Source organism: Argentina silus (genome assembly GCF_951799395.1).
Source record: "Argentina silus genome assembly, chromosome: 15".
Lineage (NCBI taxonomy): Eukaryota > Metazoa > Chordata > Actinopteri > Argentiniformes > Argentinidae > Argentina > Argentina silus.
In genome coordinates this window covers 17,595,725-17,619,967 of record NC_139669.1, presented here as the reverse complement: position 1 = coordinate 17,619,967, position 24,243 = coordinate 17,595,725, and the positions used below count along the sequence as shown (strand labels likewise).

Below are 24,243 nucleotides of genomic sequence, written 5' to 3'. Positions count from 1 at the left end.
GTTTTGATGTCTTCAAATTAATCTACAATATAGAAAATAATAAAAATAAAGGAAAAACCATTGAATGAGAAGGTGTGTCCAAACTTTTGACTGGTACTGTAATTGAGCAATATGTTTATTTCTTACATGTGCAACACCATTAGTCCGACAATATTTGTTGAATAATGTTGGTGCTATGGGAAGCTTTGTCCGTATTATATTGTTTTTGTATGGTTGGGTTGAGGGGTTCAGCACCATGGGGTACAGTGACTGCGACATGACATTCTCCATGCGCGAACTGAACATGAACTGGAAATGTAATTAATTTACAAATGTGAATTATTATCTGTCACATACATTACAGGTTGGTGTTAAACTTTAGTTCTTGGTCTCCATGCATGGTGCATGATATTTGATAGGTCTACATTGTTTGTTCATTAATACGATTTCTTGCTTGAGGATTGCATTCAAATCTTGGTTTACACACTCGAATTTACGTGTGTATTATTCTTTGTACTAATATAGTGCCACATATTGAATATCTGTTGTTGTTTCAAAGGAATTGTGCATCTGAAATTATTCAAAATGGCTATAGGCCTACAAAATGCAGCAAAATCATTCTACTGATGATTTTTTGTTATATATACAGTAAAGCCAATATTTTGGTAAGACAGCACTACGGATATTAGTATATAATGGAAAATATGGTTCCATTATTCCCACTCTCTGCTTTGTGGAGCGCATGGAGGAGGGGCTACTGTGGCTTTAAGAAGCCAATTTTGTTGGCCTCTTATTGGATGATAGAGATGTGTGCTGTGCACCAATAGCATAAAGAACTGTACAAAGAGATCTACTCCCTCCCCCCATCCACAGCATCGTAACCCTTACAATGCTCAGAGCTGGAGGAGAGAGAGGGATGCGCTCACACACACGGGGATGAAATACAATCTGAAAACACTATCATTATCGTGATTCAAAATGATGTAAAATGCTAACTGGAATATGCAATCTTCTGATGGATTTTAATATGAAGCTCTTTGTTCTGGAAAATACAGTATTTCAATGGTGAACACATTGTAACGGATCAGGGATGACAAAGAGAATGGGATACCGGGACTGGAGATGGCAGGCTCTGTGGTGGCATCATTTTTTTCTCTTGTGGAGTACAATAGACGGACAGACTCGCTACACTATCCCGGAGGAACTGAAACAGGGCTCTGTGGTAGGAAATCTAGCTAAAGATCTGGGTTTGGGACTATCTGAGATTTTTGACCGTAAACTGCGCGTCGCCTCCGAGGCTGGGAAGCAGTATTTCAGTGTGGATGCGGGGAAGGGCGAGCTGGTCGTGAATGAGAGAATAGACAGAGAGACTTTATGCGGACAAAGCGCCAGCTGCGTGTTACCGCTGCAGGTTGTCATCGAGAACCCGCTACAGTTACACCGCATAGAGGTGGAAATACGGGACATAAATGACAATTCTCCTAGTTTCCTCACAAAAGAGCGCATTTTGAAAATGGCAGAATTGACCGCTGTAGGCACACGTTTTCCTTTAGAGAGTGCCCAAGACCTTGACGTGGGCAGTAATTCGATTAAGTCGTACACCCTGAGTAAAGACGAATGTTTTAGTTTGAAGTTGAAAGAACTTGCGGGTGGGAGAAAGGTGCCAGAGCTAGTGTTAGATAAACCGCTGGACAGAGAAAAACAGGCTGTACATCAGTTACTGTTGACAGCTCTAGACGGGGGCAGTCCAGTCAGATCCGGGACATCACAGATCACTATTAGTGTTCTGGATAATAACGACAATGTCCCCGTGTTTAAAAAAGCTTTGTATAAGATAAATGTGAATGAGAACAGTGCTATTGGCTCCTCATTGATACAAATTGAAGCTATGGACGCAGACGAGGGGGTCAATGGAGAGATTAAATACGCCTTTGGTGACCACACACCAGATTCTATATTATCTGTATTTCAGATTGATTCGATAACGGGAAAGATGTTGTTAAAAGGGGAATTAGATTTTGAAAGCTCTGCAACCTATGAAATCGACATTACTGCCAAAGACAAAGGTATTCCTGAAATGGAGGGGCATTGTCGTGTGCAGGTGGAGGTAATAGACGTTAATGACAATCCTCCTGAAATCGTCCTCACCTCCTCACCGAGTCCAGTGCGCGAAGACGCACCCAGTGGCACGGTTGTGGCTTTGATCAGTGCCCGGGACCTTGATTCCGGGGATAACGGAAAAGTCACGTTAACTCTTCCTCGAGGTTATCCTTTCAGTCTGAAACCCTCATTTTCTAATAATTACGCATTGGTAACCAGTGGTATTTTAGACCGCGAAAACTTTTCAGAGTATAATATTGAGATAACAGCCACTGATTCGGGCTCTCCTCCCCTGACTACAAAGAAAACTATATCTGTCAGCATCATAGATGTCAACGACAACCCCCCTAAATTCACCCAGCCCTCCTATAATGTGTATTTAAAAGAGAATGGATTACCAGGCGCCATACTCTACTCAGTATCCGCCTCTGACCTGGATTTCGGGGATAATGCCAAGATCTCCTACTCCATCCTAGACTCCAAAGTGCAGGACGTGTCTGTGTCCTCCTACGTGTACATGAACTCTGATAACGGCAGCATCTACAGCATGCACTCGTTTGACTATGAGAAACTGAAGGTGTTTCAGATTCTGGTGCAGGCAAAGGACCACGGCTCTCCCTCTCTGAGCAGCAACGCCACTGTCCATGTTTTTATCTTGGACCAGAACGACAATGCCCCCGCTGTTATTTACCCCTCCGCTGTCCTGGGCTCGCTCTCTCATCAGAAGATGCCCCGCTCCGCTAAAGCGGGCCACCTAGTTACTAAGGTAACGGCCGTGGACGCAGACTCGGGCCATAACGCCTGGATCTCGTATAAGCTGGCGGAGGCCACAGACGCGTCTCTGTTCACTGTCAATCTTTACACAGGGGAGGTCAGGACTAAACGCGCTGTGTCCGAGCAGGACGACTCCTCACAGAGGCTGCTTATAGAGATAAAGGACGACGGGGAACCGGTCCAGTCCGCCACGGTCACAGTGGCCATACTGGTAGAGGACGGGCTCCACGAACCCATTTTGGACCTCCGACAGAAAGCGCCAGAGCCCAGCAAGAAAAGCGGCAGAATCACCCTTTATCTGATCCTCTCTCTGGCCTCGGTGTCCGTGCTGTCTCTGTTGACTTTTGTTATCTTAGCTGTGAAGTGCGTTAGAAACAGCAGAAGCAGCGGTAGTTGCTGCATGAGACGGGCCGACTATGACGGCTACAAGAACCCCAACAGAAACCTGCAGATCCAGCTCAACTCTGACGGGCCTATTAAGTACGTGGAGGTCCTGGGAGGGGAAATGTTGTCTCATAGTCAGTCGTTCAGGTCCTGTCTCTCTCCCATGTCAGAGTTCAGTGATTTCACCTTCGTTAAGCCCAGCAGCACCACTGACTTTAAGGAGATGATCAACGTCCTAGACGCGTCTTTACCCGACAGCGCCTGGACCTTTGAGAGCCAGCAGGTGAGCAGCGAAGAAAATAGTATGTGACGGTTTATATTCTGGTTTATAGAATTGTTGTGTGTGATATAAATCATCGTAGTGAAAAAAATAACATTTTTTTAATGTCACAGCCAGTGTGACATACATCGCTTTGATCTCTCACTAATTATGACATCACATTTGTTGTTATCCCTGATAGGCCGATATACGTTGGTACAGTGATTACATCATAATCAAACAATACCATGACAACGAAGCTGTCTGGGGACAAACATATCAAGTTTGTAATGGACGCTCTATATGACAAATAAATGAAGCTATTTTAGCGATTTCTTTAGCGTGATAAAATATTTGTATTTTATGTTGGATACATCCGTACTAGTACATGTAGCGTGGCTGACGTGACCAGTCGCTAATATAGCTCAAAACCTAATTTTGCAAATGAATCTTCTAACCTGCACAGTTTTTTACACTGTCTCCGTTTATGGGATGATGGGGAAAGCGAAATAACGAACACTAGTCAATTTGAATACGATAAGATCACGTTTTAAAGCCAAAGAGCTGTATTATTATGTCAGTGTTACAGCGCTGTGCTTGTTTGGGTGTCTGCAGTGACGTTCAACTTCAACAGCGTATTGATTTTGAATTAGGACAGATACACGTCCGTTTTGTGGAATGACAATTCAGATTCACGGTTGTGTTTTACTTTGTGATATATTTTATCACGTTTATCAAGTTTTTTGCACCGTTCTACAGACATTGGCTTCCTATTTTAGTCGTATTATGTCGGCTACTGAAATATTTCAGGCCATTACTATTTCAGCTTAACAAAACATGCCTAACTGGTGTCTCTTTCAAGTTTTCCAAGTCTTCACTCACAATGATTTAGCAGTATTTTGAATAAATCACAAACATTTCTGTCTTTTGGTATTAAGAGAAGCTGAGTATCTCGGCTAAGGTATTTGATGTGTTTCCATTGTACCCGCTCCCGAGACTGTCCCCGTTTTCCCTGGTTTATGTAGGGTTTAGTATTTCAGCACCAGTGGAGTGGACAGCGACCCTCCCGTTGATCCAATAGTGTTGTGGTACATGAAATGTCAGTTACACATGTTGTGAAGTATTTTCATTTGTATGCAAGATCAGATTAGTTTTGATATAGCCTAATATAGTATTAATGTTTCCTTATATTGGGCTTCATGTGAATAGTAAAACATTATTTTGTGTTCAAGGATTACATCTTAAAGAATGTATTTATTTTCCTCTCGCTTTCATATATTCTTAACACTATTAATAGTGACAAATATAGAATATTTAAGTATTGTTTCGAAGGTATTAAGTGAGGCCTATGGCAATAATCCAGATTATAGATGACAGTATACAAAATGGAGCAAATACCTAGTGATCACTGTCTCACCACAAATGCTCGTGTTCATACACCACCGCATGTTGCTGTCTAAAGGACATTGCTCTCACTCTCTCAGTAGCAGGGCTACTGTGGCTTTAAGCAGCCTATTCTGTTGGCCTCTTATTGGATGATAGAGATGTGTGCTGTGCACCAATAGCATACAGAACTGTACAAAGAGATCTACTCCCTCCCCCCATCCACAGCATCGTAACCCTTACAATGCTCAGAGCTGGAGGAGAGAGAGGGATGCGCTCACACACACGGGGATGAAATACAATCTGAAAACACTATCATTATCGTGATTCAAAATGATGTAAAATGCTAACTGGAATTCTAACTGATGGATTTTAATATGAAGCTCTTTGTTCTGGAAAATACAGTATTTCAATGGTGAACACATTGTAACGGATCAGGGATGACAAAGAGAATGGGATACCGAGACTGGAGATGGCAGGCTCTGTGGTGGCATCATTTCTTTCTCTTGTGGAGTACAATAGACGGACAGACTCGCTACACCATCCCGGAGGAACTGAAACAGGGCTCTGTGGTAGGAAATCTAGCTAAAGATCTGGGTTTGGCACGAACTGAAATCTTTGACCGTAAACTGCGGGTCGCCTCCGAGGCTGGGAAGCAGTATTTCAGTGTGGATGCGGGGAAGGGCGAGCTGGTTGTGAATGAGAGAATAGACAGAGAGACTTTATGCGGACAAAGCGCCAGCTGCGTGTTACCGCTGCAGGTTGTCATCGAGAACCCGCTACAGTTACACCGCATAGAGGTGGAAATACGAGACATAAATGACAATTCTCCTAGTTTCCTCACGAATGAATTTACTTTAGAAATAGCAGAATCGGCTGCAGTAGGCACGCGTTTTCCATTAGAGAGTGCAGAGGACCCTGACGTGGGAAGCAATTCGCTCAAATCCTATATTCTGAGCAAAAACGAATGCTTTACTTTAAAAATGAAAGAAATTGAGGATGGAAAGAATGTCCCTGAGCTGGTCCTGGAGAAACCATTGGACAGAGAGAAAAAAGCTGTCCACCGGCTTCTATTAACAGCCCTAGACGGGGGCAATCCAGTCAGATCTGGGACATCACAGGTAACAATTACTGTGCTTGATATTAACGATAATTTCCCAGTATTCGAAAAGTCTGTGTATAAAGTATCTTTAAGCGAAAACAGTGTCAAAGGTACTTTCATTATTAAGCCGAGAGCTACGGACGCTGATGAAGGTCCGAATGGCGAGATACAGTACTCTTTCGGGAAACGCACGCCAGATTTAGTACTGTCAACGTTTGATATTGATCCGTTGACAGGGGAGATGTTTTTAAAAGGGGAACTGGATTATGAGAAGACTGCTTCTTATCGTATTGATATTCGCGGCAAAGACAAAGGCATTCCTGAAATGGAGGGACATTGTCGTGTGCAGGTGGAGGTAATAGACGTTAATGACAATCCTCCTGAAATCGTCCTCACCTCCTCACCGAGTCCAGTGCGCGAAGACGCACCCAGTGGCACGGTTGTGGCTTTGATCAGTGCCCGGGACCTTGACTCCGGGGATAACGGTAAAGTTACGCTAACTCTTCCTGGAGGTTATCCTTTCAGTCTGAAACCGTCATTTTCTAATAATTACGCATTAGTAACTAGTGGTGTTTTAGACCGCGAGAACTTCTCAGAGTATAATATTGAGATTACAGCCACAGATTCGGGCTCTCCTCCCCTGACTACAAAGAAAACTATACCTGTCAGCATCATAGACGTCAACGACAACCCCCCTAAATTCACTCAGCCCTCCTATAATGTGTATTTAAAAGAGAATGGATTACCAGGCGCCATACTCTACTCAGTATCCGCCTCTGACCTGGATTTCGGGGATAATGCCAAGATCTCCTACTCCATCCTAGACTCCAAAGTGCAGGACGTGTCTGTGTCCTCCTACGTGTACATGAACTCTGATAACGGCAGCATCTACAGCATGCACTCGTTTGACTATGAGAAACTGAAGGTGTTTCAGATTCTGGTGCAGGCAAAGGACCACGGCTCTCCCTCTCTGAGCAGCAACGCCACTGTCCATGTTTTTATCCTGGACCAGAACGACAATGCCCCCGCTGTTATTTACCCCTCCGCTGTCCTGGGCTCGCTCTCTCATCAGAAGATGCCCCGCTCCGCTAAAGCGGGCCACCTGGTTACTAAGGTAACCGCCGTGGACGCAGACTCGGGCCATAACGCCTGGATCTCGTATAAGCTGGCGGAGGCCACAGACGCGTCTCTGTTCACTGTCAATCTTTACACAGGGGAGGTCAGGACTAAACGCGCTGTGTCCGAGCAGGACGACTCCTCACAAAGGCTGCTGATAGAGATAAAGGACGACGGGGAGCCGGTCCAGTCCGCCACGGTCACAGTGGCCATACTGGTAGAGGACGGGCTACACGAACCCATCTTGGACCTCCGACAGAAAGCGCCAGAGCCCAGCAAGAAAAGCGGGAGAATCACCCTTTATCTGATCCTCTCTCTGGCCTCGGTGTCCGTGCTGTCTCTGTTGACTTTTGTTATCTTAGCTGTGAAGTGCGTTAGAAACAGCAGAAGCAGCGGTAGTTGCTGCATGAGACGGGCCGACTATGACGGCTACAAGAACCCCAACAGAAACCTGCAGATCCAGCTCAACTCTGACGGGCCTATTAAGTACGTGGAGGTCCTGGGAGGGGAAATGTTGTCTCATAGTCAGTCGTTCAGGTCCTGTCTCTCTCCCATGTCAGAGTTCAGTGATTTCACCTTCGTTAAGCCCAGCAGCACCACTGACTTTAAGGAGATGATCAACGTCCTAGACGCGTCTTTACCCGACAGCGCCTGGACCTTTGAGAGCCAGCAGGTGAGCAGCGAAAAAAATTGTATGTGACGGTTTAAATTCTGGTTTATAGCCATTTTTTGTGTGATGTATATCATCATAGTGAAGAATACCGTTTTTGATATCATTGTCAGTGTGACATCATCATAACACATATCGCGTTGATCCCACACTAATTATAACATCACATTTTGAGTCATCCATGATAGGCCGATATACGTTGGTAAAGTGATTGCATCATAATCAAAGAATACCATGACAACGAAGCTGTCTGTGGACAAACATAGCAAGTTTGTAATGGAAGCTCTGAGATTAGGAAATAAAGCTTTTTTTTTTTTTCTAGCATCATCAAATATTTTCATTTGACATTCGTACTGCACTCTAAAAAGAAAAAGTTCCTGGAGGCTCTTTTAGAGGTTCCCTTCATGGTTTATTGAGGAACCTTTTTAAAAGTTGTAAAATGATTTTCAGCAAAACACAATCAATTATAAGCCTTGTTTATAGGAGTAATAAGTTATTTTCAAATGTGAGCCTGCCTGCCTGCTAAAATACAGTAACATAACACATTGGAGAAATTGCTCACAACAATGTTTAGGCTGACGATAATAACAAGTGAGGAGGCACTCGAAACGAATTACAATGTAGCTAGCAATCATTCCTCTCCGCAGAGCGTTTGTTTGCTAGCTGGTTAGCAACGGTCTTTTCCCCCGTTTCGACGTTCTTATTAGCTAACGTTACATTAACAGCCGGCTCATTAACAGCCGGAGGATGTTCACAGTAGACCATATTAATATACTAACAGTCCTCTGAGTAAGTTGAGATACTAATGTTGATATTTAGACATACAATTCAGAGGAAACAGCGACCCAACTTTACCTTTCGAAGGTTTCTCCTAACGTCTCAAATTCAAATGTTGTCACGAGCGTTTTCAGTTATTATTTCAAATTCCTCAAAGAACCTCACGAGCCTCGTCAGTGAACCCCACCACATAAGGGGTTCTTAGAGGCACCTATTGGGGGTATTTTTCAGTGTAAAGAGACCGAAAGTTCTCAGAGAATCTTTGAGGATCTTGGAGGAACCTTTATTGAAGCCCTATTTATAAGTGTGGTACAAGTAGCGTGGCTTACATGACCAGTCGCAAATATAGCTGAAAACCGATTTTGAAAATAAATCCACTACACTGCATTTTTTTTCACACCGTCTCCGTTTCTGGGGTGATGGGGAAATCGAAATAATGAAGACTAGTTAATTTGTATACAGTGAGATCAAGTTTGGACGCCAAATATCTTCATTATTATGTCAGCGTTACAGCGCTGTGCTTGTTTGGGTGTGTCAGTGACGTTCAACTTTACCAGCGTATTGTGAGGATACAATTCGATTTTTAATTAGGTAATCGATACGCGTCCGTTTTGTGGAATGACAATTCAAATTCAGATTGTGTTTCATTGTGTGATGTATTTTGTCATCAACCATGTAGGTCTAAGTTTTTGCACCGTTCTACAGACAGTGGCTTCCTTTTTCAGTCGTATTATGTAGGCTACTCAAATATTTCAGGCCATTACTATTTCAGCTTAACAAAACATACCCAACTGGTGTCTCTTTCAAATTTTCCAAGTCTTCACTCACAATGATTGACCAGAATTTTGAATAAATCACATACATTTCTCTATTGTGGTATTAAGCGAAGCTGGCAATCTCTGCTAAGGTATTTGATGTGCTTCCATTGTACCAGATCTATAGAGTGTCCCCGTTTTCCCTGGTTTATGGAAAGTTTAGAATTTCAGCACCAGTGGTGTGGACAGAGACCATCCCCTTGAATTCTTTGTTGTTTCAAAGGAATTAAGTGAGGCCTATGGCATGATCAATATAATATATGGCAGTATTCCAAATTTAGCAAATATCAAGTGATCACCGTCTCACCACAAATGTTTGTGTTCACACCACCGTATGTTGCTGTCTAAAGGACATTGCTCTCACTCTCAGTACTATTCACAGAGCAGGGCTACTGTGGCTTTAAGCAGCCTATTCTGTTGGCCTCATATTGGATAGTAGAGATGTGTGCTGTGCACCAATAGCATACAGCACTGTACAAAGAGATCTACTCCCTCCCCCCATCCACAGCATCGTAACCCTTACAATGCTCAGAGCTGGAGGAGAGAGAGGGATGCGCTCACACACACGGGGATGAAATACAATCTGAAAACACTATCATTATCGTGATTCAAAATGATGTAAAATGCTAACTGGAATTCTAACTGATGGATTTTAATATGAAGCTCTTTGTTCTGGAAAATACAGTATTTCAATGGTGAACACATTGTAACGGATCAGGGATGACAAAGAGAATGGGATACCGAGACTGGAGATGGCAGGCTCTGTGGTGGCATCATTTCTTTCTCTTGTGGAGTACAATAGACGGACAGACTCGCTACACCATCCCGGAGGAACTGAAACAGGGCTCTGTGGTAGGAAATCTAGCTAAAGATCTGGGTTTGGCACGAACTGAAATCTTTGACCGTAAACTGCGGGTCGCCTCCGAGGCTGGGAAGCAGTATTTCAGTGTGGATGCGGGGAAGGGCGAGCTGGTCGTGAATGAGAGAATAGACAGAGAGACTTTATGCGGACAAAGCGCCAGCTGCGTGTTACCGCTGCAGGTTGTCATAGAGAACCCGCTACAGTTACACCGCATAGAGGTGGAAATACGAGACATAAATGACAATTCTCCTAGTTTCCTTACAGAGGAGCTCACGTTAAAAATAGCAGAATTGACCGGGGCGGGCGTCCGTTTTCCATTGGAAAGCGCAGAGGACCCTGATGTTGGCAGTAATGCGTTGAAGTCGTACACCCTGAGTAAAGACGAATGTTTTAGTTTAAAAGTGAAAGAAATTGAAGATGGTAGGAAGGTCCCTGAGCTGGTCCTGGAGAAACCTTTAGACCGAGAGAAAAAGGCTGTTCACCAGCTACTCTTAACGGCTCTAGATGGGGGCAATCCGGTCAGATCCGGGACGTCACGGATAATCATTACAGTTCTTGATAACAATGACAATCTTCCAGTGTTTGAAAAGGCTGTGTATAAAATGTCAGTAAGCGAAAATGGTGTGAAAGGCGCGTTCATTATTAAGCCGAAAGCCACGGATGCCGATGAGGGTCCCAATGGAGAAATAATATTTTCTTTTGGTGCCCGAACACCAGATTCAGTGTTATCAATGTTTGAGATCGATCCGCTAAACGGAGAGATATTTTTAAAAGGGGAACTGGACTATGAGAAGGCTGCTTCTTATCGGATTGATATTACTGCTAAGGACAAAGGTATTCCTGAAATGGAGGGACATTGTCGTGTGCAGGTGGAGGTAATAGACGTTAACGACAACGCTCCCGAAATCGTCCTCACCTCCCAACCGAGCCCAGTGCGCGAGGACGCACCCAGTGGCACGGTAGTGGCTTTGATCAGTGCACGGGACCTTGACTCCGGGGATAATGGTAAAGTTACCTTACAACTCCCGCGAGACTATCCTTTTAGTCTAAAACCGTCATTTTCTAATAATTACGCATTGATTACTAGTGGTGTTTTAGACCGCGAGAACTTCTCAGAGTATAATATTGAGATAACAGCCACTGATTCAGGCTCTCCTCCCCTGACAACCAAGAAAACTATACCTGTCAGCATCATAGACGTGAACGACAACCCCCCCAAATTCACTCAGCCCTCCTATAATGTGTATTTAAAAGAGAATGGATTACCAGGCGCCATACTCTATTCAGTATCCGCCTCTGACCTGGATTTCGGGGATAATGCCAAGATCTCCTACTCCATCCTAGACTCCAAAGTGCAGGACGTGTCTGTGTCCTCCTACGTGTACATGAACTCTGATAACGGCAGCATCTACAGCATGCACTCGTTTGACTATGAGAAACTGAAGGTGTTTCAGATTCTGGTGCAGGCAAAGGACCACGGCTCTCCCTCTCTGAGCAGCAACGCCACTGTCCATGTTTTTATCCTGGACCAGAACGACAATGCCCCCGCTGTTATTTACCCCTCCGCTGTCCTGGGCTCGCTCTCTCATCAGAAGATGCCCCGCTCCGCTAAAGCGGGCCACCTGGTTACTAAGGTAACCGCCGTGGACGCAGACTCGGGCCATAACGCCTGGATCTCGTATAAGCTGGCGGAAGCCACAGACGCGTCTCTGTTCACTGTCAATCTTTACACAGGGGAGGTCAGGACTAAACGCGCTGTGTCCGAGCAGGACGACTCCTCACAGAGGCTGCTTATAGAGATAAAGGACGACGGGGAGCCGGTCCAGTCCGCCACGGTCACAGTGGCTATACTGGTAGAGGACGGGCTACACGAACCCATTTTGGACCTCAGGCAGAAAGCGCCAGAGCCCAGCAAGAAAAGCGGGAGAATCACCCTTTATCTGATCCTCTCTCTGGCCTCGGTGTCCGTGCTGTCTCTGTTGACTTTTGTTATCTTAGCTGTGAAGTGCGTTAGAAACAGCAGAAGCAGCGGTAGTTGCTGCATGAGACGGGCCGACTATGACGGCTACAAGAACCCCAACAGAAACCTGCAGATCCAGCTCAACTCTGACGGGCCTATTAAGTACGTGGAGGTCCTGGGAGGGGAAATGTTGTCTCATAGTCAGTCGTTCAGGTCCTGTCTCTCTCCCATGTCAGAGTTCAGTGATTTCACCTTCGTTAAGCCCAGCAGCACCACTGACTTTAAGGAGATGATCAACGTCCTTGACGCGTCTTTACCCGACAGCGCCTGGACCTTTGAGAGCCAGCAGGTGAGCAGCGATCAGTAGTGCTGTAATGGTTAATGTTCTCGTCTATTGTACTGTGACGTCAATAATCATCATCATAGTGAAGAATACATATTTTACTCATATTATTTAAATGCCCAACTGGTGCAAGTTTCAGACTCATCCACGTTTCAGAAGTTATCACATACTTTTGCAACGTTTGTATTTCTTACATGTGCAACATGATATCATTAAGTCCACAATATTCGTTGAACAATTACGTTGTTAAGAGAAGCGCTGTCTGTATTATATTATTTTGTGCGGTTGGGCTGAGGGGTTCAGCACCATCAGTGTGGACAGTGACACGACACTGCCATTGAATAATAGGGAGGTTTTTGTGGGCGCGATGGTTTGAAATCTGAAGGAAATCTCATAAATTTACGAATGTGAATTATTGTCTGTCACATTGATTTAAAATTGGTTTGAATCTTTCTTTTATTGGTTTCCATGAATGGGGCTTCATTTTAGCAATATATTGTGTGTTCATAAACAGTTAAATTAAAATCTTAGTTTACGCACTCAAATTTACATCGATATTATGATTTGAAGTAGTAGTGCCACGAATCTGTTTAGTTGTTTCAATAGTTAGGCCTACATCACTACAATAATTCATAATTGGCGATAAAAAATGCAGCACATTTCTTCATTCTACTGATGATGTCATTGTCGTATATACAGCCAGTATTCTGGTAAGGCGACACTACATATTGGCCTATTAGTATATAATGGAAAATCTTACATTATAATGGTTACATTATTCCCACTATCTCTGCTTTGTGGAGCCCATGGAGGAGGGTCCACTGTGGCTTTAAGAAGCCAATTCTGTTGGCCTCTTATTGGATGATAGAGATGTGTGCTGTGCACCAATAGCATACAGAACTGTACAAAGAGATCTACTCCCTCCCCCCATCCACAGCATCGTAACCCTTACAATGCTCAGAGCTGGATGAGAGAGAAGGATGCGTTCACACACGGAGATAATTTATAGATTTCAATAAAACCTCCTACGATGTAAGGGATATTTGAGAAACTACTAACTTGGAGTATTTTGGTGATGTATTTGGATATGAAGCTCTTTGTTCTGGGCACTATTTTAATGGTGAACACATTGTAACGGATCAGGGATGACAAAGAGAATGGGATACCGAGACTGGAGATGGCAGGCTCTTTGGTGGCATCATTTCTTTCTCTTGTGGAGTACAATAGACGGACAGACTCGCTACACCATCCCGGAGGAACTGAAACAGGGCTCGGTGGTAGGAAATCTAGCTAAAGATCTGGGTTTGGGACTATCAGAGATTTTTGACCGTAAACTGCGCGTTGCCTCCGAGGCTGGGAAGCAGTATTTCAGTGTGGATGCGGGGAAGGGCGAGCTGGTCGTGAATGAGAGAATAGACAGAGAGACTTTATGTGGACAAAGCACCAGCTGCGTGTTACCGCTGCAGGTTGTCATAGAGAACCCGCTACAGTTACACCGTATTGAAGTTGAAATACAGGATATAAATGATAATCGACCGGTCTTTGTCAAGACCGAGCATGTTTTAAATATTGCTGAATCCACTGCTGCTGGTACGCGGTTTCCTCTCAAAAGCGCAGCTGACCCTGATGTCGGCTCAAATGCATTGAAGTCTTACAAACTGAATCAAAACGAACACTTTGCATTGAATGTAAAAACAAACAAAAACGGGGTTAAAATCCCAGAATTGGTTCTGCAGAAATTATTAGACAGAGAGAAAAAGTCGGTCCATAAGCTTGTTCTCACTGCTATAGATGGGGGAAATCCGGTCCGATCAGGAACGACAGAGATAACTGTAAATGTTCTTGACATTAATGATAACTCCCCTCAATTTGAGAAAACGCTGTATGAACTGCCTCTCAGAGAGGACACTCAGAGCGGGACAGTGATTTTGAAGGTTAAAGCAGTGGATCTCGACGACGGAGAGAACGGTGAGGTAGTTTACTCGTTTGCTGAGGACACGTCAGAAACTATACTTAGAACCTTCACCATTCATTCTGAGACTGGTGACATATCGGTTAACGATGCATTGGACTATGAGCAGTCAAGTAAATATGAATTTGACGTCAGGGCGACTGACAAGGGAACCCCTGCGATGGACGGTCATTGTACTGTGCAGGTGGAGATTCAGGATGTGAACGACAATTCTCCTGAAATCATCATCACTTCTTTGTCTAGCCCAGTTAGAGAGGACTCTCCTGTAGGGACTGTAGTCGCTTTAATCCGCGCTAAAGATATAGATTCAGGGAACAATGGTAAAACGAGTTTAAGATTACCTGCAGAATACCCTTTCATATTGAAGCCATCTTTTTCAGACCATTACGCACTAGTGACTGATTCGAAACTTGATCGAGAAAAAAATCCGGAATATAAAATCAAGATATTAGCATCCGATGCAGGTTCCCCACCCCGTACAGCAGAAAAAGAAATACATGTTGACATATTAGACGTAAATGATAATCCACCTGTATTCTCTCAGCCGTCCTATACGGTGTATGTGAAAGAGAATTACGCACCAGGTAAAATATTGTGTTCAGTATCCGCCACTGATCCAGACATGGGCGATAATTCCAAGATCTCCTACTCCATCCGTGACTCCAAAGTGCAGGACGTGTCTGTGTCCTCCTACGTGTACATGAACACTGATAACGGGAGCATCTACAGCATGCACTCGTTTGACTATGAGAAACTGAAGGTGTTTCAGATTCTGGTGCAGGCAAAGGACCACGGCTCTCCCTCTCTGAGCAGCAACGCCACTGTCCATGTTTTTATACTGGACCAGAACGACAATGCCCCTGCTGTTATTTACCCCTCCGCTGTCCTGGGCTCGCTCTCTCATCAGAAGATACCCCGCTCCGCTAAAGCGGGCCACCTGGTTACTAAGGTAACGGCCGTGGACGCAGACTCGGGCCATAACGCCTGGATCTCGTATAAGCTGGCGGAGGCCACAGACGCGTCTCTGTTCACTGTCAATCTTTACACAGGGGAGGTCAGGACTAAACGCGCTGTGTCCGAGCAGGACGACTCCTCACAGAGGCTACTTATAGAGATAAAGGACGACGGGGAGCCGGTCCAGTCCGCCACGGTTACAGTGGCCATATTGGTAGAGGACGGGCTCCACGAACCCATCTTGGACCTCCGGCAGAAAGCGCCAGAGCCCAGCAAGAAAAGCGGCAGAATCACCCTTTATCTGATCCTCTCTCTGGCCTCGGTGTCCGTGCTGTCTCTGTTGACTTTTGTTATCTTAGCTGTGAAGTGCGTTAGAAACAGCAGAAGCAGCGGTAGTTGCTGCATGAGACGGGCCGACTATGACGGCTACAAGAACCCCAACAGAAACCTGCAGATCCAGCTCAACTCTGACGGGCCTATTAAGTACGTGGAGGTCCTGGGAGGGGACATGTTGTCTCATAGTCAGTCGTTCAGGTCCTGTCTCTCTCCCATGTCAGAGTTCAGTGATTTCACCTTCGTTAAGCCCAGCAGCACCACTGACTTTAAGGAGATGATCAACGTCCTAGACGCGTCTTTACCCGACAGCGCCTGGACTTTTGAGAGCCAGCAGGTGAGCAGCGATCAGTAGTGTTGTGGCGGTTAATGTTCTCGTCTATTGTACTGTGACGTCAGTAATCAAAGACAGCAGAGTGTATGATGTCGTTAGTGACTCACTTACACAGTGCTTCTATCTCCCATTCATCTTTTTATTCGATAGATGATAGCTTGTTCGTATACGATTTAATCCGATATCTAATATCATCAACATTTTAGCGTTTCAGACGCATCCATGAGTTTCAGACTCATCCAAGCTTCCGAAATGATAACATAATTGAGCAATATGTTTATTTCTTACATGTGCAACACCATTAATCCTATAATATTCGTTGAATAATGTTGGTGCTATGAGAAGCTTTGTCCGTATTATATTGTTTTGTGTGGTTGGGTTGAGGGGTTCAACACCATCAGTGTGGACAGCGATAGTGACACGACATTCTCCGTGCGCGATGAACTGGAAATGTGATTAATTTACAACTGTGAATTATTATTTGTCATATACACTATAGATTGGTGTTAAACTTTAGTGATTCGTTTCCGTGCATGATGATCGATTTGATAGGTCAACATTGTTTGTTCACGAACACGATTTCTTGCTTGAGGATTGCATTCAAATCTTGGTTTACGCACTCGAATTTATGTCTATATTAATATAGCGCCACATATTGAATATTTGTTCTTGTTTCAAAGGAATTGTGTATCTGAAATGATTCAAAATGGCTATAGGCCTACAAAATGCAGCACATTTCTTCATTCTATTAATGATGTTTTTGTCGTATATACAGTAAAGCCACTATTTTTGGTAAATCAAGACTACAGATTCGCCTATTAGCATATAATGGGAAATCTTACATTATAATGGTTACATTATTCCCACTATCTCTGCTTTGTGGAGTGCATGGAGGAGGGGCTACTGTGGCTTTAAGCAGCCTATTCTGTTGGCCTCTTATTGGATGATAGAGATGTGTGCTGTGCACCAATAGCATACAGAACTGTACAAAGAGATCTACTCCCTCCCCCCATCCACAGCATCGTAACCCTTACAATGCTCAGAGCTGGAGGAGAGAGAGGGATGCGCTCACACACACAGGGATGAAATACAATCTGAAAACACTATCATTATCGTGATTCAAAATGATTTAAAATGCTAACTGGAATATGCAATCTTCTGATGGATTTTAATATGAAGCTCTTTGTTCTGGAAAATACAGTATTTCAATGGTGAATACATTGTAACGGATCAGGGATGACAAAGAGAATGGGATACCGGGACTGGAGATTGCAGGCTCTGTGGTGGCATCATTTCTTTCTCTTGTGGAGTACAATAGACGGACAGACTCGCTACACCATCCCGGAGGAACTGAAACAGGGCTCTGTGGTAGGAAATCTAGCTAAAGATCTGGGTTTGGGACTATCTGAGATTTTTGACCGTAAACTGCGCGTCGCCTCCGAGGCTGGGAAGCAGTATTTCAGTGTGGATGCGGGGAAGGGCGAGCTGATCGTGAATGAGAGAATAGACAGAGAGACTTTATGCGGACAAAGCGCCAGCTGCGTGTTACCGCTGCAGGTTGTCATAGAGAACCCGCTACAACTGTATCGCGTCGAGGTTGAAATACAAGATATTAATGATAACTCCCCTAGTTTCCCGTCAAAGGAAGTAACATTAGAGATAGCAGAATCGACTGCGGCAGGTGTGCGTTTCCCCTTGGAAAGTGCACAAGACCCAGATGTTGGGAGTAATTCACTGAAGTCCTATACCCTTAGTAAAGACGAGTGTTTTAGTTTAAAGGTTAAAGAACTCGCAGGTGGAAGAAAAGTCCCAGAACTGGTCCTGGCTAAACCTCTGGACCGAGAGAGAAAAGCTGTCCACCGACTGTTATTAACAGCTCTAGACGGAGGCAGTCCTGTCAGATCTGGAACATCACAAATAACAATTAAAGTCCTTGATATAAATGACAATGTTCCAATTTTTGAAAAGCCAGTGTATAAAGTTTCTATTAGCGAAAACAGTGCTGAAGGTACTTTTATAATTAAACCTGCTGCAACAGACGTTGATGAGGGTCAAAATGGGAATATTGAATATTCGTTTGGTGTGCATACGCCAGATTCGATATTGTCTTTGTTTGAGATTGATTCTGTATTGGGAAAAATATTCCTGAAAGGGAAATTAGATTTTGAGAGCGCTACAAATTATGAAATTGACATCAGTGCAAAAGACAAGGGTATTCCTAAAATGGAGGGACATTGTAGTGTCCATGTGGAGGTAATAGACGTTAATGACAACGCTCCCGAAATAGTCCTCACCTCCCCACCGAGCCCGGTGCGCGAGGACGCACCCAGTGGCACGGTTGTGGCTTTGATCAGTGCTCGGGACCTTGACTCCGGGGATAACGGAAAAGTCATGTTACAACTTCCGCGAGGTTATCCTTTCAGTCTGAAACCTTCATTTTCTAATAATTACGCATTGGTAACCAGTGGTGTTTTAGACCGCGAGAACTTCTCAGAGTATAATATTGAGATAACAGCCACGGATTCGGGCTCTCCTCCCCTGACTGCCAAGAAATCTATACCTGTCAGCATAATAGACGTCAACGATAACCCACCAAAATTCACTCAGCCCTCCTATAATGTGTATTTAAAAGAGAATGGATTACCAGGCGCCATGCTCTACTCAGTATCCGCCTCTGACCTGGATTTCGGGGATAATGCCAAGATCTCCTACTCCATCCTAGACTCCAAAGTGCAGGACGTGTCTGTGTCCTCCTATGTGTACATGAACTCTGATAACGGCAGCATCTACAGCATGCACTCGTTTGACTATGAGAAACTGAAGGTGTTTCAGATTCTGGTGCAGGCAAAGGACCACGGCTCTCCCTCTCTGAGCAGCAACGCCACTGTCCATGTTTTTATCCTGGACCAGAACGACAATGCCCCCGCTGTTATTTACCCCTCCGCTGTCCTGGGCTCGCTCTCTCATCAGAAGATGCCCCGCTCCGCTAAAGCGGGCCACCTGGTTACTAAGGTAACCGCCGTGGACGCAGACTCGGGCCATAACGCCTGGATCTCGTATAAGCTGGCGGAGGCCACAGACGCGTCTCTGTTCATTGTCAATCTTTACACAGGGGAGGTCAGGACTAAACGCGCTGTGTCCGAGCAGGACGACTCCTCACAGAGGCTGCTTATAGAGATAAAGGACGACGGGGAGCCGGTCCAGTCCGCCACGGTCACAGTGGCCATACTGGTAGAGGACGGGCTCCACGAACCCATTTTGGACCTCCGGCAGAAAGCGCCAGAGCCCAGCAAGAAAAGCGGCAGAATCACCCTTTATCTGATCCTCTCTCTGGCCTCGGTGTCCGTGCTGTCTCTGTTGACTTTTGTTATCTTAGCTGTGAAGTGCGTTAGAAACAGCAGAAGCAGCGGTAGTTGCTGCATGAGACGGGCCGACTATGACGGCTACAAGAACCCCAACAGAAACCTGCAGATCCAGCTCAACTCTGACGGGCCTATTAAGTACGTGGAGGTCCTGGGAGGGGACATGTTGTCTCATAGTCAGTCGTTCAGGTCCTGTCTCTCTCCCATGTCAGAGTTCAGTGATTTCACCTTCGTTAAGCCCAGCAGCACCACTGACTTTAAGGAGATGATCAACGTCCTAGACGCGTCTTTACCCGACAGCGCCTGGACCTTTGAGAGCCAGCAGGTGAGCAGCGATCAGTAGTATTGTGACGGTTAATGTTCTCGTCTATTGTACTGTGACGTCAATAATCAAAGACAGCAGAGTGTATGTTGTCGTTAGTGACTCACTTACACAGTGCTTCTATCTCCCAGTCATCTTTTACATTCGATAGATGATAACTTGTTCGTATTCGATTTACTCCGATATCTAATCTTGTCAATATTTCAGCGTTTAACAAAAACTAGTTTCAGACTGATCCATGAGTTTCAGACTCATCCAAGTTTCCGAAGTTATAACATAATTGAGCAATATGTATATTTCTTGCATGTGCAACACCATTAGTCCAGCAATATTCGTTGAATAATGGTGTTATGGGAAGCTTTGTCCGTATTATATTGTTTTGTGTGGTTGGGTTGAGGGGTTCAGCACCATCAGTGTGGACAGCGACAGTGACAAGACGTTCTCCGTGCGCGATGAACTGGAAATGTAATTAATTTACAAATGTGAATTATTATCTGTCACATACATTACAGATTGGTGTTAAACTTTAGTTATTCGTTTCCGTGCATGGTGCTCGATTTGATAGGTCTACATTGTTTGTTCATGAACACGATTTCTTGCTTGAGGATTACATTCAAATCTTGGTTTACGCACTCGAATTTACGTCTATATTATTATTTGTACTAATATAGTACCACATATTGAATACTTGTTGTTGTTTCAAAGGAATTGTGTATCTGAAATTATTCAAAATGGCTATAGGCCTACAAAATGCACCAAATTCCTTCATTCTACTAATGATTTTTTTGTCGTATATACAGTAAAGCCACTATTTTTGGTAAATCGAGACTACAGATTCGCCTATTAGTATATAATGGGAAATATTACATTATAATGGTTACATTATTCCCACTCTCTGCTTTGTGGAGCGCATGGAGGAGGGGCTACTGTGGCCTTAAGAAGCCAATTCTGTTGGCCTCTTATTGGATGATAGGGATGTGTGCTGTGCACCAATAGCATAAAGAACTGTACAAAGAGATCTACTCCCTCCCCCCATCCACAGCATCGTAACCCTTACAATGCTCAGAGCTGGAGGAGAGAGAGGGATGCGCTCACACAGACAGGGATGAAATACGATCTGAAAACACTATCATTATCGTGATTTAAAATGATGTAAAATGCTAACTGGAATATGCAATCTTCTGATGGATTTTAATATGAAGCTCTTTGTTCTGGAAAATACAGTATTTCAATGGTGAACACATTGTAACGGATCAGGGATGACAAAGAGAATGGGATACCGAGACTGGAGATGGCAGGCTCTGTGGTGGCATCATTTCTTTCTCTTGTGGAGTACAATAGACGGACAGACTCGCTACACCATCCCGGAGGAACTGAAACAGGGCTCTGTGGTAGGAAATCTAGCTAAAGATCTGGGTTTGGGACTATCTGAGATTTTTGACCGTAAACTGCGCGTCGCCTCCGAGGCTGGGAAGCAGTATTTCAGTGTGGATGCGGGGAAGGGCGAGCTGGTTGTGAATGAGAGAATAGACAGAGAGACTTTATGCGGACAAAGCGCCAGCTGCGTGTTACCGCTGCAGGTTGTCATCGAGAACCCGCTACAGTTACACCGCATAGAGGTGGAAATACGAGACATAAATGACAATTCTCCTAGTTTCCTTACAAAGCAGCTCACGTTGAAAATATCTGAATTAGCTGTTGCGGGCATGCGTTTTCCTTTAGAGAGCGCAGAAGACCCGGACGTTGGAAGTAACTCGTTAAAATCTTATACTATTAGTAAAGACGAGTGTTTTAGTTTAAAGGTAAAAGACCTTCGTAATGGTAGGAAGGTCCCCGAACTCGTGTTGGAAAAATCTCTGGACAGAGAGAAAAAAGCTGTCCACCAGCTACTGTTAACAGCGCTGGACGGGGGAAATCCTGTCCGATCAGGGACCTCACAGATCATCATCACGGTGCTTGATATTAATGACAACGTTCCTTTGTTTGAAAAAAATATATACAAAGTTTCAATTAAGGAAAACAGCATGAAAGGCACTTTCATGGTTAAACTCAAAGCAACGGATATTGACGAAGGTCAAAATGGGCAGATAAAGTTCACATTTGGTGAGCGCACTCCCGAGTCTGTGCTCTCTACCTTCGATATTGATCCAGACACAGGTGAAATATTTTTGACAGGGCAGTTAGATTTTGAAACTGCTGCAAATTATGAAGTGGATATTAGTGCTAAAGATAACGGCTCTCCAGAAATGGAAGGGCATTGTAGCGTGCAGGTGGAGGTAATAGACGTAAATGACAATCCTCCAGAAATCATTCTTACCTCCTCACCGAGTCCAGTGCGCGAGGACGCACCCAGTGGCACGGTTGTGGCTTTGATCAGTGCACGGGACCTTGATTCCGGGGATAACGGTAAAGTCACGTTAACTCTTCCTCGAGGCTATCCTTTCAGTCTAAAACCGTCATTTTCTAATAATTACGCATTAGTAACTAGTGGTGTTTTAGACCGCGAGAACTTCTCAGAGTATAACATTGAGATAACAGCTACTGACTCTGGCTCTCCTCCCCTGACTACAAAGAAAACTATACCTGTCAGCATCATAGACGTCAACGACAACCCCCCTAAATTCACCCAGCCCTCCTATAATGTGTATTTAAAAGAGAATGGATTACCAGGCGCCATACTCTACTCAGTATCCGCCTCTGACCTGGATTTCGGGGATAATGCCAAGATCTCCTACTCCATCCTAGACTCCAAAGTGCAGGACGTGTCTGTGTCCTCCTACGTGTACATGAACTCTGATAACGGCAGCATCTACAGCATGCACTCGTTTGATTATGAGAAACTGAAGGTGTTTCAGATTCTGGTGCAGGCAAAGGACCACGGCTCTCCCACTCTGAGCAGCAACACCACTGTCCATGTTTTTATCCTGGACCAGAACGACAATGCCCCTGCTGTTATTTACCCCTCCGCTGTCCTGGGCTCTCTCTCTCATCAGAAGATGCCCCGCTCCGCTAAAGCGGGCCACCTGGTTACTAAGGTAACGGCCGTGGACGCAGACTCGGGCCATAACGCCTGGATCTCGTATAAGCTGGTGGAGGCCACAGACGCGTCTCTGTTCACTGTCAATCTTTACACAGGGGAGATCAGGACTAAACGCGCTGTGTCCGAGCAGGATGACTCCTCACAGAGGCTGCTTATAGAGATAAAGGACGACGGGGAGCCGGTCCAGTCCGCCACGGTTACAGTGGCCATACTGGTAGAGGACAGGCTCCACGAACCCATCTTGGACCTCCGACAGAAAGCGCCAGAGCCCAGCAAGAAAAGCGGCAGAATCACCCTTTATCTGATCCTCTCTCTGGCCTCGGTGTCCGTGCTGTCTCTGTTGACTTTTGTTATCTTAGCTGTGAAGTGCGTTAGAAACAGCAGAAGCAGCGGTAGTTGCTGCATGAGACGGGCCGACTATGACGGCTACAAGAACCCCAACAGAAACCTGCAGATCCAGCTCAACTCTGACGGGCCTATTAAGTACGTGGAGGTCCTGGGAGGGGACATGTTGTCTCATAGTCAGTCGTTCAGGTCCTGTCTCTCTCCCATGTCAGAGTTCAGTGATTTCACCTTCGTTAAGCCCAGCAGCACCACTGACTTTAAGGAGATGATCAACGTCCTTGACGCGTCTTTACCCGACAGCGCCTGGACCTTTGAGAGCCAGCAGGTGAGCAGCGATCAGTAGTGTTGTGACGGTTTAGATTCTTTAGTTTTACGCCAATCATTATCATTCTGAAAAAGACTGAATCATAATCAGCGTCAGTGACCTCACAACACACATGCTCTGTATTTCATGGACCTGGACAGAGTTATGAGTTTGATATTGTGACAATTACGATTTTTTATTATATTTAGGCCTCAAATACACATTCTCTTGTGTGTTTGTGGGGATTGGGTGTGTGTGTGTGTTTCAGCCTGTAGGCCTTATAGTTGCCTGTTTAACAAGATTCAATTGAGCTTACAATTAACAAAACTGCTTTGAAACTAAAGATGTTTGTTGTTTTTATTTTTCAAAACAAAATAGAATTCCAGGGCTTCATTATCTCTCTTTGGTTTGATAACTTTGATTTGTTTGGTTTTGGGTTAGGCCTACTCGTGGTTTGTATGGAACATGTGAAAATTGCATGATAAATATTTAGCATTTTAATATAGCCTACTGAACAAGTTAAACAAGCCTACATGATGAAGAAGCATTCAAATGATTTGCTGTAAAACCTGCTGTAAAACCTGTTTATATAGCCAAATGTAGGCCAATGTCCAGTATGGCCTTTAGTTATTGGCTATCAATGACAGTGCTCCATCCTTTGTTGTGTTTTCATAATGTGACATGGTTACATCAGCATTTGGGATGAAAAGCAAAATGAGGCTACTTTGGAAACCATGCCGCCTTGCGGGTAAA

At 44.5% G+C, this 24,243-nt stretch overlaps 5 protein-coding genes across 5 annotated transcripts in view; all 5 read left to right on the top strand.

Annotated features, from left to right (window-relative positions):
- Positions 1-24,243, top strand: part of LOC310816216 (protocadherin gamma-A2-like) — a gene marked incomplete at its 5' end in the record, with an annotated part of 66,906 nt that overhangs the window by 24,102 nt on the left and 18,561 nt on the right. The window lies entirely within an intron of this gene.
- LOC310816557 (protocadherin gamma-C5-like) lies at positions 1,070-3,547 on the top strand (the record flags this gene model as incomplete). Its single annotated transcript, XM_083686808.1, has 1 exon — positions 1,070-3,547. The coding sequence occupies one exon, from the start codon at positions 1,070-1,072 to the stop codon at positions 3,545-3,547; it is 2,478 nt and encodes an 825-aa protein (XP_083542934.1).
- On the top strand, positions 10,080-12,548 carry LOC310816217 (protocadherin gamma-C5-like; the record flags this gene model as incomplete). The annotated part of the gene is made up of 1 exon (XM_083686279.1): positions 10,080-12,548. The coding sequence occupies one exon, from the start codon at positions 10,080-10,082 to the stop codon at positions 12,546-12,548; it is 2,469 nt and encodes an 822-aa protein (XP_083542405.1).
- LOC310816555 (protocadherin gamma-C5-like) lies at positions 13,670-16,138 on the top strand (the record flags this gene model as incomplete). The annotated part of the gene is made up of 1 exon (XM_083686806.1): positions 13,670-16,138. One exon carries the CDS (start codon positions 13,670-13,672, stop codon positions 16,136-16,138), a length of 2,469 nt encoding a protein of 822 aa, XP_083542932.1.
- Positions 21,061-23,529, top strand: LOC310816553 (protocadherin gamma-C5-like; the record flags this gene model as incomplete). The annotated part of the gene is made up of 1 exon (XM_083686804.1): positions 21,061-23,529. One exon carries the CDS (start codon positions 21,061-21,063, stop codon positions 23,527-23,529), a length of 2,469 nt encoding a protein of 822 aa, XP_083542930.1.